The following is an 18,573-nucleotide window of genomic DNA, read 5'->3' on the forward strand; positions in this document are numbered from 1 at the left end:
ATGCATGCAGGCAAGTTGCCAGATAATCTGCAGGCACCTGGAGAGAGTTCGCTTTGTTCTTGTTTGGTCAAGCCACAATTTGCGCTAATTCACAACAGGAAATATTCACGGAATTTGCTATTTCTGCAAAACCGTGGCCATAAATAGCACAAATTTCATAAAAATACAACTGTAAAAGACAGCTTACGCCTGCAATTTTGTGCAAATTGTGCTCTCTATGGCTGTCATTCTGCGCAAATTGCAATTTCCGTAAATGCTCCCGGCTGCAAATTTGTGCAAATTCCAATTTGTACAAATTGGGATTAGCACAAATAAAAAAGCTGGTGTCTGGAGGGGCCGAGCTAGCAAAAACTTGCTGAGCTCCAGCCCCAAAATGAATTCTTCCAATATCCCTACCAATGCCCAGCATTCCCAGACAGTATGGCCACCATCCAGTTCACAGGTTGAAGCCTAAAGGCTGGTTCCAGATGGTGCAAAGATGCTTGAATCATGATGTCCTGATGTGAGCCATACTGGGCTAAGCCAAGGTAGGACAGGATTTACTCGGGCATAGAAAATACCAGCTCTCACCACATGAGGGCACATTCAACCAAAACTCCAGACAGACATAACTAGTCAAAATCACCTTGTGGGTTTTGACCACATCAAAATGCAGCTTGTAAATTGGTCCCAGCTTGAGACACAACCAGGAATCCAAAATAACCAGGAAAACAGTGATTACAAGTTACAAACTCCATCAAGAAGTGTTTAGGACCACACAGGAAACAAAGACTAGGGTTAGGGATGAGGGAAGAAGCAGAACATGTACCTATGAGAGAGCAGGGTGTGAGAGAATGAAGACAAAGGAGCTGCCTGTGGCACATTCAGAAAAGGATTCTGGGAGGTAAAATGAAGATAGGAAGCAGAACAAGGCCACAAATCCCTACCAAGAATCGGCCCAGTTAGAAACCACCGGGCCACCCAAGACATTTTGCAGTCTGAGGCAAAGGACAAGATGGCGCCCCATCCATTCCATGGGTCGGTAGCTGAATCTTACTTCAGTGCTGGCAATGGGAGCTGGCTCTCCATCACACTTGAGGGCAGAAGGTTAGTTTAGAGGATTCAGGACAGGTTGCGTGGCACACTCAGCTCTGGCCTCCAACCGAGGGGAATGGTTAGGGGTGTCTAGAGGAATGGCCTGGTGTTTGCCACTGCTGCCCTTCAGCATGTGCCGCCTGAGGCAGTTGCTTCAATCTGCCTAATGATAGGGCTGGCCATGAGAAACCACCATTAAGGGAGCAGCAAAAGATTATCAGAGCAAGTTGAGATAGGTAAAATGATTTCCCGTCATGTGGGGGCAGGTATTTGAGACTGAAAATGTTTACTATTAGGGTCCAACAGCCCTACCTACTCCTAGAGTAGTATAAAGGCAGCCGTGGTTATCAAACAGGTGATGGTGTCCTGTTATCAAACCATTCATCGGGAAATGAAAGCCTCCAAACCCCCCACCAGAAAGAGCCAATAGGGTGTTCAAAGAACATCCCCTCACACATTCAATGAGTGACAGGGTAGCAGGAAACCGTCTGTTGCTCCCAACATGCCAACATACCCTCTAGCCACGAATCTCCCAGGTAGAGCTTGGGCATTACTGAGAAAGGGGCATGGCCAGTGGGTGTGTCAGCATGCAAGGGGCATGGTCGTTGGGTGTGTCAGCATGCAAGGGGTGTGGCTATTGGGTGTGTCAGAATGAAAGGGGCATGGCCAGTGGGTGTGTCAGCATGCAAGGGGCATGGTCGTTGGGTGTGTCAGCATGCAAGGGGTGTGGCCATTGGGTGTGTCAGAATGAAAGGGGCATGGTCGTTGGGTGTGTCAGAATGAAAGGGGCATGGTCATTGGGTGTGTCAGCATGCAAGGGGCATGGTCGTTGGGTGTGTCAGCATGCAAGGGGTGTGGCCAGTGGGTGTGTCAGAATGAAAGGGGCATGGTCGTTGGGTGTGTCAGAATGAAAGGGGCATGGTTGTTGAGTGTGTCAGAATGAAAGGGGCATGGTCGTTGCGTGTGTCAGCATGCAAGGGGTGTGGCCAGTGGGTGTGTCAGCATGCAAGGGGCATGGTTGTTGGGTGTGTCAGAATGAAAGGGGCACTTTTCTGCTACCCCCTTACACATTCACTGAACATGCAGAGGGATGCATTCAAACTCCCTTAACAGCATCTCGGTGTTAATGGACTTGAAACTGCAACTATCAGGTAAAGCCAGCATCACTCTGGCGGCTAAATTCACCCAACCCCACTTACTGTGCTGTGTGAGATGGTGAGGCATCCGTACTTCACGCCACACTTCCTCTTCTGCCACACTTTCCGGATCCTGCGATGGTAAGAGAGAGGCCATATGATGAATGCACTCGGTTATCAGGGGTGGCCTCCATCCTGGAAGCCACAAATTGCAAAAGCTCCGTCTCGCCTATCAGCATAGAGATCCGGTCTGTGCTATCCTTTGGGAGACGTTCTCTCTCTCAGGTAACACCACTTCGCGTGCACGAACGGGGCAGAGCACTTTGGCTCCATAAAAGCCGGGCAGCTTTCTTGGAGTGGGGACTTCTGCCGGCAAAACTTCGCCAGGCCTATTTCATTGGATGCAAGAAGTGAAAGCGAGCTAGTTGAAAGCCCTGTGCAGGCATGACACCCCAACGGATGTATTAACATGTGTAAAAGGAGGACAGCCACATCGTTTCCCATCCAAACATTTACTTTCCAAATTCCACCCTCCTGCATGTGCCAGGTGGGGGGTGGGAGTGTCCACTGGCATCAATGGAAGCTTTCCCCCCATTTTTAAGCCCCACAAGTGGGGAAGGGAGGATTTCAGGAATTAAACAGTGGGGTGGGGATTTAATCCTTGCCTCTCAGTCATCCCAATCCAAATCAGGGCCACGGGACCTACTCTAGAGAAAGATAAACCTCAGCAACACACTATGTAATTAATCAGGAGCAAACTACACATTCTTTTAACTTAGCAGCTAAGTCTTTATTTTGTCTTGATTTTTTTAAAAAATTATACAGTTGGGACCCCAACCACTACCATATGGGGAGGGGAAATTTAATCCTTTCCTCCCCAGCTATGATTGTACTGATAACACCCCCTCTCCACGTGTACATGTACACTGGTGTTGGTATTGGGATTGTCAGTAAAATCACAGCTGGTGGAGGGAAGGACTGAACCTCATTTCCCCACACAGGAGCAGGGAATCCCAATAAAAACCAAACACCCACCCACCCACTATGAAAAAAATAAAGAAACAAAGTTATAGCTGCTAGCTATGAGTTTAACATGTAGTTTGACCCTCTGCCATGAAGGTTACGCAGTAGCACCGCCTTGGAGCAGCTGATCTGACGGTGCCACCAGAACAGTTTGCACAAACCAGAGGTTAAGATGCAAGAACTGTTCCAGAGAGGAATGGCCCTTCCCTTTGGCCACCACACTCCAGAGACGTTGCAAGAAGACAAATGCCCACTAGTCCTACTTACCCATCACTTTTCTTGTGCAAAAAGCCCGACTTCTCCGTCCCATATTGCTTGTTGCCTTGGTGCTGATGGATACTGTATCCACTGCCGGAGTTCTTCCTGTTGAGGTTTTCCTGCACGCACAAGAGGTCCCATCATCTTGATTTATTTATTGCATTTCAATACTGCCCAATAATCGAAGCTCTCTGGGCAGCGCACAACAGTTAAAATGTCGCACAACAATTAACACACGGCCACTGGTCAAAGTGCTTTCGGCAGGCACCTGATGCAAGAGGTGGGCCTCTCAAGCGTGTTGGCTGCTGAAACGAACTATTAATTAACATTCGGTCTGTAGGACTCGGTCAACTAATTGATTAAAGTAGTTGGGGTCCATTGGATCGATTAGTCCAGCATCACTGCAGGCCCCAGCATCATGAATGAACCTGAGCCACAGTGCAAGCTCACTCGATCAGGGGCTCCTGAGCCAGGACTCCCAGGATCCATGAGAGAACCAGCCCTCCCCGCACCAAAAGTCTGTGTCTGGAGGGACCGGGCAGGACAGAGGAACACTAAGTTTTGAATCAAAGACCTGCCCCTTTAAGGAAGGGGTGGAGCTTGGGAGAGAAAGCTCTTCATTTCACTTTCAGACTTTGCTGGAGGAAGTTGCTCTGGGAGCCTTCCTCGCCCAATGGGCTCCTTGTAAAGACCACACCAGGAAGGGACATGAACTATCATTTCATTTACAGAGAACATTTATTCCAAGCAGGGTGCTCTTTTCCACTGACTAGCTATGCTAGTCAGTTGCAGAAAAACAGCAGAGAGTCTTGTGTAACTTAAAGATTAACAAATTTATTATGGCATAGATTTTGTGAACCAGAAACCATGGTTATCCTTAGTTCACACACACACACACACACACACACACACACACACACACACACACAGAGGTGTAAGGCAGCAGAACAGTAAAGCAATACAGAGATTATGTATCCACTGTGGATGCAGGCTTAAAGTAAAATTCGATACCATCGACCATGGTATCCTTCTGGATAGGTTGTCTGAGCTGGGAGTTAGAGGTACTGCGTTGCAGTGGTTCCGCTCCTACTTGGATGGCCAATTCCAGAAGGTGGTGCTGGGGGATTATTGCTCTGTGCCGTGGCTCCTAAGCCATGGGGTTCCACAGGGCTCTATTTTATCCTCTATGCTGTTTAACATATATATGAAGCCGCTGGGGGAGGTTATCCGGAGATGTGGACTGAGGTGTCATCAATATGCGGATGATACCCAGCTCTACCTTTCCTTTTCATCAAACCCAGGTGAGGCAGTGGCTGTTCTGAACCAGTGCCTGGGCACGGTAATGGACAGGATGAGGGCTAACAATCCAGACAAGACAGAGGTACTGTTAGTGGATAGTTCATCTGTCCGGCGAGATGATGTTTGCCCTGTCCTGGACGAGGTTGCACTCCCCCTAAAGGATCGGGTCCGTAGTTTGGGGGTGCTCTTGGATCCAGAACTGTCACTTGAGGCACAGGTGAACTCAGTGGCAAAGAGCACCTTTTATCAGCTTAGGCTGATATACCAACTGCACCCTTATCTGGACAGAGATAGCCTAGCTACAGTGATCCATGCTCTGATAACCTCTCATTTGGATTACTGCAATGCGTTATACGTGGGGCTGCCTTTGAAAACGGTCCGGAAACTTCAACTGGTACAAAACAGGGCAGCACGGTTACTAACAGGGACTGGCCGACGAGACCACATTACACCAGTCCTTTTCCAGCTTCATTGGCTGCCAGTCCAGGTCCGGGCCTGATTCAAAGTGCTGGTATTAACATTTAAAGCCCTAAACGGCTTGGGGCCAGGCTATCTGAAGGAATGCCTCCTCCCGTATGTACCTGCCCGGACCCTAAGGTCATCCTCAGGGGGTCCTTCTCCGCGAGCCCCTGCCAAAGGAAGTGAGACAGGTGGCTACCAGGAGGAGAGCCTTCTCTGCTGTGGCACCCCAGCTGTGGAATGAGCTCCCTATGGAGGTTCGTTTGGCACCTATATTATATGCTTTTAGACGCCAGGTGAAGACCTTTTTATTCTCCCAGCATTTTAACAGTCTATAAATAAATTTTAACTTGGTGTTTTAAATTTGTAATTTTGCATTGCTGCTGTTTTTATCTGGTTGAGCTTTTATATTGTATTTTACATTATGGTTTTATACTGTTATTTTATACTTTGAATATTTTTAATTTTTGTGAACCGCCCAGAGAGCTCTGGCTATTGGGCGGTATAGAAATGTAATAAATAAATAAATAAATAAATAAATAATATATAAGAAAGATAGAAAGACTAACAACAGTATCTTAAATATTTTGAGCTAAACTTTTCAGCTTCCACCCTTGTCTGTAGCTCTGCTATTAAAGCTGAAACATTTATCTCAATATATATAAAAGACTCTGTTGTTAAATCTATCTTCTATACACACACACACGTGGAAGGCAAAACTGTAAACTGTGGTCGTATTGCAATGAAATGCTAGTCATACAGCCTTTAACAAATTCAATTAAACTGAAACATATTTAAAATCAACGCAGCGTGATCAAAACATGATGCACAATTTCACACAAAACTGCAAGCAGAATTTGTTCATCCTAACTTCTACAATCCATCAACTACAGCCCCGAATTAAAAACTCCCCTGCATGGGACGTTGAAGCTGCCCCTCGCTGCCCCGCCTCCCCATGCCAGCCTCTGGCACTCTTCCTGCAAGTGTCTGCGGAAACCTCACCCCTTTGTTCTCCAGCTGCAGGATGCCTCGGAGGGAATCGCGGATCCGAGTGAGCTGCTTCACCTCTTCTTCCTTGGCTTGATGAAGCTAGAAAGAGAGGAAGCCACTAAGGGCAGGCCCAGGTACAACGCCAAAATAAACCGGCAGAATAAGAGACAGCTTTAAGTTAAAATGGGCAGGTATATCTGGTACTTTGAGCCCTGCCCATTTTGCCTTTGGCCCCACCCACCACTGAACTGGGGCCACCAAGAGCTTCTCTGAAATGGAATTTGGTCCTTGGGCTGGAAGAGGTTAAACACCCCTCTCTGACATTGAACCAACTTATATTGTTATAGGATGCAAACTTTGGGAGTAACACAGAACACTTCCACTAGGCAGCGGTTCTCAACCTGTGGGTCGGGACCCCTTTGGGGGTCGAATGACCCTTTCACAGGGGTCGCCTAAGACCATCGGAAAACACATATTTCCGATGGTCTTAGGAAACTGTATTGACTGAACTATGTCATGTATCATCTTTTGTATTATTAAAGCTATTGTTATGTATTATTTTCATTAGCAAACCATGCCATGACAATGGATCGTGTAGAGAAGAACGAAAATAATTTTATGGTTGGGGGTCACCACAACATGAGGGACTGTATTAAAGGGTCGCGGCATTAGGAAGGTTGAGAACCCACTGCTAGGGAGCTTCGGCTATTGGGCAATATAAAAATGCAATAAATAAATAATAATTTAAAAAATAGGCAGCATGGAAGCAGAAGAGGTAGGGCTTCCTATTAGCTTGCCTAATATGGAGCGTCAAGGAAATTGATATTTAATTGTACAGAAATATCAGTATGCATGCATAGGTTGAACCAAAATGCTCCCCTTTTTTCCACTGCCCTATTTGCAAGCTATTTTCAGGGGAAACAACAGAGGGAGAGAGGGAGGAAACAACCCGGGCCAAAGCAGTTGCACATACTTAAAAGCTTGGTTATAGTTTGCAATGAAGACTACGGGATATGAGAAAGGCCATGAAAAAGGGCCTGACGCAAGATTTGAAGGAGGCAACAATGGAAAATAAGGGGAGAGGAATTCAGTGGAGATGAATGAAAGGGGTATTGGTGTAAGGCAGAGCGGATTAAGCACGGCGTAAGGCGGGATGGGTTAAGCACGGCGTAAGGCGGGATGGGTTAAGCACGGCGTAAGGCGGGATGGGTTAAGCACGGCGTAAGGCGGGATGGGTTAAGCACGGCGTAAGGCGGGATGGGTTAAGCACGGCGTAAGGCGGGATGGGTTAAGCACGGCGTAAGGCGGGATGGGTTAAGCACGGCGTAAGGCGGGATGGGTTAAGCACGGCGTAAGGCGGGATGGGTTAAGCACGGCGTAAGGCGGGATGGGTTAAGCACGGCGTAAGGCGGGATGGGTTAAGCACGGCGTAAGGCGGGATGGGTTAAGCACGGCGTAAGGCGGGATGGGTTAAGCACGGCGTAAGACGGGATGGGTTAAGCACGGCGTAAGGCGGGATGGGTTAAGCACGGCGTAAGGCGGGATGGGTTAAGCACGGCGTAAGGCGGGATGGGTTAAGCACGGCGTAAGGCGGGATGGGTTAAGCACGGCGTAAGGCGGGATGGGTTAAGCACGGCGTAAGGCGGGATGGGTTAAGCACGGCGTAAGGCGGGATGGGTTAAGCACGGCGTAAGGCGGGATGGGTTAAGCACGGCGTAAGGCGGGATGGGTTAAGCACGGCGTAAGGCGGGATGGGTTAAGCACGGCGTAAGGCGGGATGGGTTAAGCACGGCGTAAGGCGGGATGGGTTAAGCACGGCCTAAAGCAGGACGGGTTAAAGCATGGCATAAGTCAGGACAGGTTATGCACCGCGTAACAGATGCTCAGTGAGAGTCTTGCAACCTGACCCTTGCCTAGTAAACCAATGGTTTAGTCAAGAGTTGACGGTGCAGTTAATAGTCACTTGGAAGTGCATTATGAGAGAAGCCCATTAATAACTTACTGCATGTAATGATGCGGCCAGCTTCTCGATGAATGGGTGCAGGTTCTGAGATGCCTTCCAGCCATCTTGGAAGAAACTGGAAATGTTTTTTTTTTAAAAAAAAAAAAAAAAACAGCAAAGAAACGTTTAAAAGTAAGGAGAAAGAGAGAAGAGATCATTGTGACGTTGGTTTGCAGTGTCCCGTATACAGCCAAATCTCACCACATTTGAAGCAGCGACAGCAGACGTAAGTGAAGAGGTGTCATTTAGAAACCCATTCCGAGGAGCGATGTGGGCAACAGATAGGAAATGCCAACCTGGACTTCACGGTGGACTTACTTGTGTTGTGCATGATAGAACTTGATAAGGCTCTGCAGGAAATCCGGACCATGTTTTGTTTGGCTTTCATTGGCTTTCAGGAGGTACTAGATTTGGGGGTGTGGGGTGGGAGGAGACAAAAATGCCAGGTTATAATCTCATGCAGGTTCTTCGAAATGGCCAAAACAGAGCCTGAGTTGTCGGTAAACTGGCTACTGTGTAATTATCTTGCTCACGCTTTACTCACCACAAGGATAAGGGACTGATCTAGTAATGCCGAAAAAAAGGCAAACACCAACGTAGCACCTCAGCTTGCATTGGCCCATCTAGCTCACTGTTGTGTTTCTCAAAAACCTCCTGCCTTCCTGGGAGACAATAACCAGGCCCTGCTAAGTAATCCACAACGCTTTATTTAAGCAATAAACATCTCTTCCCACCTGAAGAGAGTCTAATCCCTAGGAACTTTCCCCTAGGCAAAACTATGCAAACTAAGCGAGACAATTGTCCTTTCAAGAAGAATGGAAAGCCCTTTCCCAAGACGCGTTAACTTCAGAGAAAGTAGTTGTGATGCAGCTTCTGACGGGGACGCCAGCCAGGCCGACTTTCTCTTGCCTTCCTTTAGCTCCGCCCGTTTTAGTCTGCGGTGTGCTCTAGGATTGGCTAACCTCTCTGTGCTCTCCCCCTCGGAAGAATATTGGCTTCCCACTGACTGTGTATTGTTTGCCCTTGAGAAGATAAGCTCTGGAGAAGGTTCACTCCCAGCTGGTGAAGAGCCCATGAGAGCTTTCTCCCCCACTGGTACAGGCTGGCCTGTTTCTGACGCCGACTCCTCTACTTCAGAGTCTGATTCTGATTGATCACCTGAATCACCTGCTTCCAACCCAGAGGGAGCAGGGCTGGACATGACACTCACCACCACCAATTGGACCCGTGGTCAGATGAGAAGTCCAAGATTAGAGCTTCTGGATATGACTCTGGATAAAGATCTTTGTGTAAGTCATTTGAACATGACAGTATTCATGTGCAAGTTGAGATGCAAGGGATTACTTTATATCTATTGTAGCGTATAATGTAAACCCATTGCAGGAAGTGATGTGGGCAACCGATAACACTTACTTGCATTGTGCAAGATAGAAGCCGTTCAGGCGGTGCAGGAACTCAGCAGAAATATGGGAACAAGTATCAGCGTTGAGGTCAAACCCTGCCCCTGGAGGAACCCATGGCTCCGCAGGTCAGATTGGAAAGCCAAGAGTTCTGCACCCCTGGTCTACACTGACTGGCAGGGGCTCTCCGAGGTCTCAGACAGGGGTGATTCCCAGCCCTACCTGGAGATGCCAGGGACTAAATCTGGGAACTTCTGCATGCAAGATACATGCTCTGCCACTGAGCTGTGTCTCTTCCTCAATGAACAGACGTGTTGTTTACTAGCAGAGCCTGAGGCAGGCAGATTTCTTGGGAGAGCTTTCTACAACCTTGGTGCCACACCAGATAAGACCCTGTGCCTATGCTGTTATTTTGCATAAGATGCGTTGCCGTACCTGTTTCGAAATGCAGAATTTGTGTTCTCAGAGAGTTGGAAATCTTTTTGACAGAACTGAAATGACCAGGAAAAGAAAAGGAGGTCTGGGGTGGGCAGCAATGGTGAAAGAGAACAGACTCGATTTAGAGACTGTTGTGGCAGACCATGGCTTGTTAGACAAGGGGCAGCGATCCTAACGGTGAATCGCAGCCTTAGGCTCTTTTTCCCTTTCCCCTTTACTAATGAGAAATTAGAAGCTTTGGCTTCTTTCTTTCCCCCAAATAAGAACATAAGAGCCCTGCCAGATCAGATCAAAGGCCTATCCCGTTCTGCAACCTGTTTCCTACAGGGACCAACCAGATGCCTCTGAAGAGCCCAGAAGGAGGACATATGGGAATTGCTAGATTTCAAGACAGCGCTGTAGAACAATTGGTAGAAAGTTCACAGAGCAAGTTGCAAACTTAATTCTTAAAAAAAGAAAAGAAAAGGGAAGATTTCACAATTTTGTTTAGCGGAAAACCCCTTTCTTCATCAAAATGAACATTTAAAGTAGTAAATGGTTACGTCAAGTTTTGCATGGCTGGCTGGCTCATCCTGGGAGTAGTAGCCCTTTTCTCTGTATAAACTAGGGCTGTGTACCCACCCCTGATCTGCTTCAGAGGCCGGCTCGGACCCCCCGAAGCAGCCCTGGTTTGGCTCAGGGGTGCTTTGGGGGTTGGCCAATTCGCCTCGGTGCCGAAGCAAGATTTGGGCCCTCTGAGGCGATTCGGACTTTTCTGGGTGCTGGCTGCGTAGCCGGCACCCAGAAAATGCTCCCTTCCCCCACTAACCTGCTGCCGCCATCCGTTGCTGCTGCCGCTACCTCCATCCTTGCGTCTAGTAGCTTCTGCTGCTACTGACACATATGACCGGAAGTAGGCTGCTACGGCCTACTTCCGGTCATATGCGTTGGTGGCAGCTGCCAGACGCAAGGACAGAGGCGGAGCCAGATGGAGGCGGTGGACAGTGGCAGCAGGTGAGGGCCACTCCAAAGCACTGAGGCACCACGAAACTTCAGAGCCAATCGGACTTTGCCCGAATGGCCTCGGAACTGGGCCGAATCAGTCCACCTCGGCTAAGGTTTAGGGTCTTGGCCTGAGGCGCTGAACAGCCCTACTATAAACATGCATAGGATTGTGCCCTAATACTGCTAAAATTCAGTCCACCACTTGGCCTGCCAGATCCTCTTTGGAATTCTAAGACGGGATGAGGTTTCGTAAGGAAACAGTGTAAGAGCAACCAACGGCGCCTGTGGCTGAATGCCAAATTGTAGCAATTGGGCAGCTAAGAGAAATCTGGCAAAGAGCACACTATATGTTCCATGGGTGGGGGAGCGGAGGCATTGTGTTTTGTTTCCAGTACCCTACATTTATTCTCTGTTCCAGATTAGTCGCACAGCACAGCTTTATAATCAGAAGAGGGCAACAGTATTTAAGTGTTTTGCCTTCCTTGCCAATACTGCAGCTGGAGCAATGTGTCAAGAGGCCAGAGAACGGAGGATTCAGAGCGCTCAGTGCCAGGCTGAGCTAGAGAACACCTTTGACAAGAGAGAGAAGCCCCATGTAACAGCCTTACCAGAGTGAGCACTGCAAAACAGCCTACATCTGCATTTTGCTAGAACATTGTACCTAGAGGTAGATGAAAGTAAGATGGACCTGGAGTACTTCCAGCTACAAAACTGTCCCTTATTCTTGGCACTTAAAAGGGGAGGGGGTGTTTCCAGTTCTGGGCTCCACAATTCAAGAAGGATGCAGACAAGCTGGAGCGTGTTCAGAAGAGGGCAACTAGGATGATCAGGGGTCTGGAAACAAAGCGCTATGAAGAGAGACTGAAAGAACTGGGCATGTTTAGCCCGGAGAAGAGAAGATGGAGGGGAGACATGAGAGCACTCTTCAAATACTTAAAAGGTTGTCACACAGAGGAGGGCCAGGATCTCTTCTCGATCCTCCCAGAGTGCAGGATACAGAATAACGGGCTCAAGTTAAAGGAAGCCAGATTCCAGCTGGACATCAGGAAAAACTTCCTGAATGTTAGAGCAGTGCGACAATGGAATCAGTTACCTAGGGAGGTTGTGGGCTCTCCCACACTAGAGGCCTTCAAGAGGCAGCTGGACAAGCATCTGTCGGGGATGCTTTAGGGTGGATTCCTGCATAGAGCAGGGGGTTGGGCTCGATGGCCTTGTAGGCCCCTTCCAACTCTGCTATTCTATGATTCTATAATGAACAGCCCAGTCTACCTGTGTTGCAGAACTATGGCTTAGCATTGCAGGAGTTAACCTTGGGCTTCTGCCCTTCTCTCATATGTTTATAACCCACCTTTCCTCCATAGCTACATGTGGTTCCCAAGTGGTCTCCCCTCCAAGCACTGACCAGACCCAGACCTGCTTAGCTTCAGCAAGGGGACTGCCTCCTATACCTTCAGACCATGTCCAATTCCCTCCCTGACTCCTGATTTCAAATGAACAACCATCTGCCATTATGTTTGAGCAAAGGCCATAGCATAAGATTTGCGTGTTGAAGATCCCAGGTCCAATACCTGGCATCTCCAGCTGCTGCAAATCAATGTAGAGTCTACATTGAGTCTACACGCGCTGGTAACTTTGAGGCTCGACTTCTGCAATGTGCTCTACATAGGGCTACCTTTGTGCCTAGTCCGGAAACTTCAACTAGTTCAAAATATGGCAGCCAAGTTGGTCACCGGTACACCTAGGGGTGACCACATCACACCAGTCTTAAAATCTCTTCACTGGCTGCCAGTTAGTTTCCGGGCAAAGTATAAAGTGTTGGTTATCACTTTTAAAGCCCTACATGGTTTGGGTCCAGGCGACTCGCGGGATCGCCTTCTCCCGTACAATCCGCCCTGCGCACTCAGGTCCTCTGGGAAGAGTCTACTCCAGCCAACAAAATCAAGGCTGACAACTATTACCCAGAGGACCTTTTCTTCTGCCGCTCCCAGTTTGTGAAATGGCTTGCCTGGAGAGATTCGTCAACTTAACAGTCTTCCAGAATTTAAGAAAGCCATAAAGACTGATTTCTTCCGGCAGGCCTACCAGGTGAATTTTAAGATGCCTTTTTTAATGGTGTGCTGCTTTTAATGATGCACTGGTTTTAAATGTTTGAATTAGTTTTATGTGTTTTATGGTGTTTTTATTTGTGTTGTATCCCGCCTCAATCCAGAGGGAGAGGCGAGTAAAGGAAAGGAACCTCTCGTGCAAGCACTTGAGTCATTGCGGACTCCTAGAGGGACCCCTGCTTTCACTGACGTTTTGTAGCAGGGTGGTTTGCCATTGCCTTCCCCAGTCAGAGTTACCTTTCCCCCAGCTAGCTGGGTACTCATTTTACCGACCTCGGAAGGACGGAAGGTTGAGTTGACCTGAGTCGGCCGCTTACCACTCTGCACCACACGAGGCAGGTAACAAATTATTATTATTATTATTATTATTATTATTATTATTATTATTATTATTATATGCTGTAGACCTCCTCCTATACACACTTGCCCAGACACTAAGAGCAGCTTCAGCGGTCCTTCTCAAGAGCATCCGCCAAAGGAAGTGAGCTGCGTGGCAACTAAGAAGAGGGCCTTTTCTGCTGTGGCACCCCAGTTGTAGAAATAGCTTCCTAAAGAGGCCAGACTGGTGCCTCCCTTGTGCTCTTTTCAGCACGAGGTGAAGTCGTGATTCTACATAGGCATTTTAGTCTTTGCATTTGTTACTGCATTTTAAATCTTTGCATTGCTGCCAGGTTTTATTTCAGTTTTTCTCTTAATTTCATACTGTAGCTTAAGCTTTTAAGCTTTTATATTGTACCTTATCATGTTGTGTTTCATGGTTTTCGTTGTCCTGACCCCCTCGGAGAGCTTTGGCTATTGGTTGGTATAGAAATGTAAATCGATAAATAAAAATATAGTACTGAGCATTGGAGGCTGGTGGCTCTGAGGCCAGCAGGATGGTGAATCTGTTTCGGATTTCGGTCAGAACCATGCAGAACTTTAAAGGAGCTATCCAAGGTGTATTATTAACCCACCAAAATTGGAGCCACCAGCCTCCACTGACTTAAACCTAAAAGCTGGCTGGAATGTGAGCTTCCCACTGGAGGCTGCACAGATGGTGAGAAACAGTGGTGGCTTGGTGGTCAGGATGCTGTATTTGGAGCACAGAGACCTGGGTTCAAATCTCCACTCAGCCACAATGCTTGGCAGGTCAACGTGGGGCAAGTTACTGGCTGTGCTAGTTGTAGTGGAAAAGCATGTTCCCATTGTGAGAAGAAGCCATGATGAGCCTTGGGCTCTTTTGATCTCCCTTCCCTTGTCCTCATCTTTCATGTCCATGAGATCAAAATCACCCACTTTTGATTTTAAATTAACCATAGTTTCCTTTGGATGTCCAAACCCAAGAAACTGTGGTTTGTTTAAACTCTGGTTAGTGAGAATAAGACAGGATATAACTGTGACTTCAGATCCTGGCCTGTTCTCACTAACTGTAGTATAAACAAACTACTATTCCCTAAGTCCGAATATCCAAAGGGAACTGTGGCTATTTTAAAATCAAAAGCAGGTGCTTCTGATCTGCTCCTGCAGTGTGCAAAAGAGGAGGAAAGGAAAGGACACAATTGGAAAATGATGCAATTCATTGGCCCGGTTCAGACAACACGCTAAACCATGCTGCTTAACCACAAAATGGTTAAGGGAATGCATTAAGCTTAATACATTCCATTAACCATTTTGTGGTTAAGCAGCATGGTTTAGCATGATGTCTGAACCAGGCCATTATCACAATGAGAAAACATGGTTTCCTGTTACATCTGAACCCATTCAGTGCCTCTCAGCCTAAGCATCTTCCCAGGTTATTATGAGCATTTTGAAAAAAAGCAGAGAGAGATGTCCTGAGGAGGGAAGATGGGATTAAAATGTGATTAAAAAAACAATGGCTAAATGCTTGTATGGATCCAGTCCCTGCCCAGAAATCCCAGTCCGTTTTAAGAATAAGCTGGATGTAAATAGCAGAATATTGGGCTGTTGGAAATGTCAGTCACTTTATTAGAAAATTCATGCAGTGAGTGGCAACAGGTTTGCAGCCTGACCAGAGGAACATGCCTAGATTTTTAAAAAAAAGCTCCAAAGGGGACAAAACATAAGATAATGATGTACTCGCTGAACATTGATTGACAAGTTGGAAAAGAATGCAGAATACTGGGGTTGGGGGAGGAATGGAATGGTCTACCAGAGGAGGGCATTGCTGGCTGGCTGGCTGAAAGCCAGAAAAGGAGTACTCCTATTAACAGGTGAAAATACTTTGCAGCATTTTTTAAATTTTTTATTATTTTGCTGGTCTCACTGGTTGGTAACTAACAGCCATCTGATTAAATTGCTATTATCAACTCTCTGGCTTGCAAGTAATTAATTAGATGGGATCACCAATTAAAATTAGTTTACATGTTGCGAAACCACAAAGAAGATGCCTTTGAAATTTATCTTATCATAAAACTCAAGCCAGGGAGACAGGGAAGGGCTGTTACTCAGCAATAATGCACACACTTGGTATGGAAAAGGTTCAGTTCCTGGCATCTCGAGGTTGAATGGGTGGATAACAATAATAATAATAATAATAATAATAATAATAATAATAATAATAATTCTTTCTTACCCGCCTCTCCATTTTGATCGAGGCGGGGAACAACAGTAAATATAAAATACATAAAACTGAATTAAGAACATAATATACATTGTTAAAGCATCCTAAAAGCATTCTAAAAACATCCTAAAATTCTCTATCTGAAACCGAGGAGAGCCGCTACCAGAAAATGTAGACCAGCCTTTCCCAACCTGGTGCCCACGAATCAACCTTCACTATGGGCCATGGTAGCTGGGGCTGATGGGACTTGTAATACAAAATAGCTGGAGGGCACTGTCGTGGGCACACAACAGGCACCAGGGATCAGGAAGGTTGGCATACTGGATTAGATGGACAAATAGTGAGCCCTGGTATAAACTGGCTTCCTGCTCAACCCATGGTTATTATGGGTTATTGCATCAGTATGGACTGCATAGTGACAGTCCTCTTGGGATTCCCCCAGCTAAGATCTGCTCTTGTCAGCGAATCTGTAAAAGCTCAAAATGTAGTGATGGCCACCAGTTTGGATGGCTTTAAAAGGAGATTGGATGAAAAAATCACGAAGGAGAAGGCTCTCAATGGCTACTAACCCTGATCGCTCTGTGCTATCTCCAGTATCAGAGGCAGTAGCCTATGTACCCCAGTTGCTGGGGAACATGGTTGGGAGGGTGCTGTTGCACCTGTGTCTTGTTGTGGGGTTCCTGGTCAATAGGGGGCTGGCCACTGTGTGAACAGAACACTGGGCTAGATGGACCCTTGGTCTGATCCAGTAGGGCTCTTCTTAGGTTCTTATGCCCTTAAAGCCGAAGTTAATCTATTATACCAATGAACTGATTCAAGTTCGGAGATTTATAGGGCCAATTTGTTACATTCCTCCCTCCCAAGAGGCTTCAGGTGTGGCATACGTGGCGTTAGCAATCATGAGCTTTTAGGGCAACCTTCCCCAACCTGGTGCCCTCTGGATGCATTGGACTACAGTTCCCATCTGCCCCAGCCCTGGTTATTGGCTGGCTGGAGATGATGGGAGTGGTACTCCAACACACCTGAAGGTCACCGGCTTGAGTCGGGACAAAACATTAGACTCAAAATCAGATCACTGCCCAGCACACTCGACGTACCATCCATGCCTTATGTCTTTCCCCCCACTACTGCTCCTCCAGCACGGAGCTGCAAGCTAATCCTGAGTGCTTCCATGTGCTGTTATTTATTTAACAGTGAAGCCATTCAAAGGGGTGACTCACTCGCTGGCCCAGCCCCAATCATTCCACAGAACCGAGAAAAACCACACAAAGGAAGGAAAGCCGCCAGCCGCCCAGCCCCGCAGAGCTCTTTCACCCTGCTGTCAAACCCAGCCCCGTCACAGTTCACAAGGAGCCAACAGTTGGTCTCCTCTTTCAGTTCCTCGTGCAACCAGAAGATCACATACATAAAATGGCTGAACGCCTCTCGGGAGCCAAAACTCACATGGACCTGGTTCACCGACATGCAAAGGCTATTGCCGGGAGAGCTGCTGTTCATGCTTTCATCCCAGCCCCCTTAACAGCTGCGAAAGACATATACCATCTGGGGTCCCATATACAAAGTGACTCAAAACTACTGCGGACCCTTCCAAGATTTCATGCAAGCATGTGCCTATTTTCGGGTTAACACCCTCTTCTTATATCCAAGCTTCCCACCCGCACAAAGGAAACACTGCTGAAGGCTGGGGCAGCTCCAGGTTTGAAGAAGGGGACCTCAGAAAAGTGCCCCTTGTGACTAGGGAAGTTGGGGGGATCCGTTTTGGGGGTGACGTTTGATGGGTTTTCATAGGTTCAGCCCATCGGACTTCGTTCCAGTTCCGGCACCTGACTCCGTCTGCAGGGAGTTGGGCCAGTTTGCGAAGGGTTTTGCACATTTTTGTTTTCGCATCTTGGGCAAACTGGGCCAATTATGTCCAACTTGGCCCCAATCGTTCATAAATTGGCCCCAATTGTTCAGAAATTGGCCCCAATCGAAGAATCTGCAAACAAATGCACAAAGAAAGTTCCCCAAGTTTGGACGAAAGCTCGCAGCTCGGCTCGCAAACACAAATCGAGTCGTACACGCCACAAAACTGCATCAAGTCAAGAAAGTCAGATTTCCCAGTGATGGACATCCCTATTCCTGACCCTTTCCCACTCCTGCCCTGGGACCAAGGCAGGCATCTGCACCACAGGGGAAAAGCAGCATGAAGATATGCCAGTTGTTGACAACCTGAGCCTGGCTGATTGCTCCACTCTACTTTTGTGCACTGTATTCATTTGCTTTGCAGCAGGGGTGCAAAACTCAGGCCTGGGGGCCAGATCTGGCCTGCCTTGGCCCCAATATGGCCATCAGGAGTCCATAGAATCACAGAATAGTAGAGTTGGAAGGGGCCTATAAGGCCATCAAATCCAACCCCTTGCTCAGTGCAGGAATCCACCGTAAAGCATACCTGACAGATGGCTGTCTCAGCTGCCTCTTGAAGGCCTCTAGTATGGGAGAGCCCACAACCTACCTAGGTTATTGGTTCCATTGTCGTGCTGCTCTAACAGTCAGAACGTTTTTCCTGATGTCCAGCTGGAATCTGGCTTCCTGTCACTTGAGCCCATCATTCTGTGTTCTCCAAATGGCCACATCCTATTCCACTGGCTTCATCCCTTCTCCCCTGACCACCGATCATTTAGTGATTTCCCACTTTTGCACAATTTCGTCCCCATTCTAAAAGCTTGAACTGCCTCTCCTAAGGTTAAATTACTAGCAGAAAGAGCCTGAAGCTAAAACAGACTGGTGTTTTGGCCCTGCCCCATTGGCCCTTGGCCCCGCCCACCACTAGAATGCAGCCCTGAGAACTTCTCCAAAATGGAAT

General features: G+C 47.5%; 1 protein-coding gene across 1 annotated transcript in view; it reads right to left on the reverse strand.

Annotated features, from left to right (window-relative positions):
• The window catches only part of ASAP3 (ArfGAP with SH3 domain, ankyrin repeat and PH domain 3), a 104,473-nt gene that overhangs the window by 26,311 nt on the left and 59,589 nt on the right, over positions 1-18,573 (reverse strand). Inside the window, exons 7-11 of the mRNA XM_063140235.1 lie at positions 8,560-8,645; positions 8,242-8,317; positions 6,252-6,338; positions 3,501-3,610; positions 2,274-2,343 (exon numbers count right to left, since the gene is read on the reverse strand). Coding sequence (XP_062996305.1) covers positions 2,274-2,343; positions 3,501-3,610; positions 6,252-6,338; positions 8,242-8,317; positions 8,560-8,645 — 429 coding nt within the window. The remainder of the gene's footprint in view (positions 1-2,273; positions 2,344-3,500; positions 3,611-6,251; positions 6,339-8,241; positions 8,318-8,559; positions 8,646-18,573) is intronic.

This window comes from Elgaria multicarinata, chromosome 13 (assembly GCF_023053635.1).
Source record: "Elgaria multicarinata webbii isolate HBS135686 ecotype San Diego chromosome 13, rElgMul1.1.pri, whole genome shotgun sequence".
NCBI classification, from domain to species: Eukaryota; Metazoa; Chordata; class Lepidosauria; order Squamata; family Anguidae; genus Elgaria; species Elgaria multicarinata.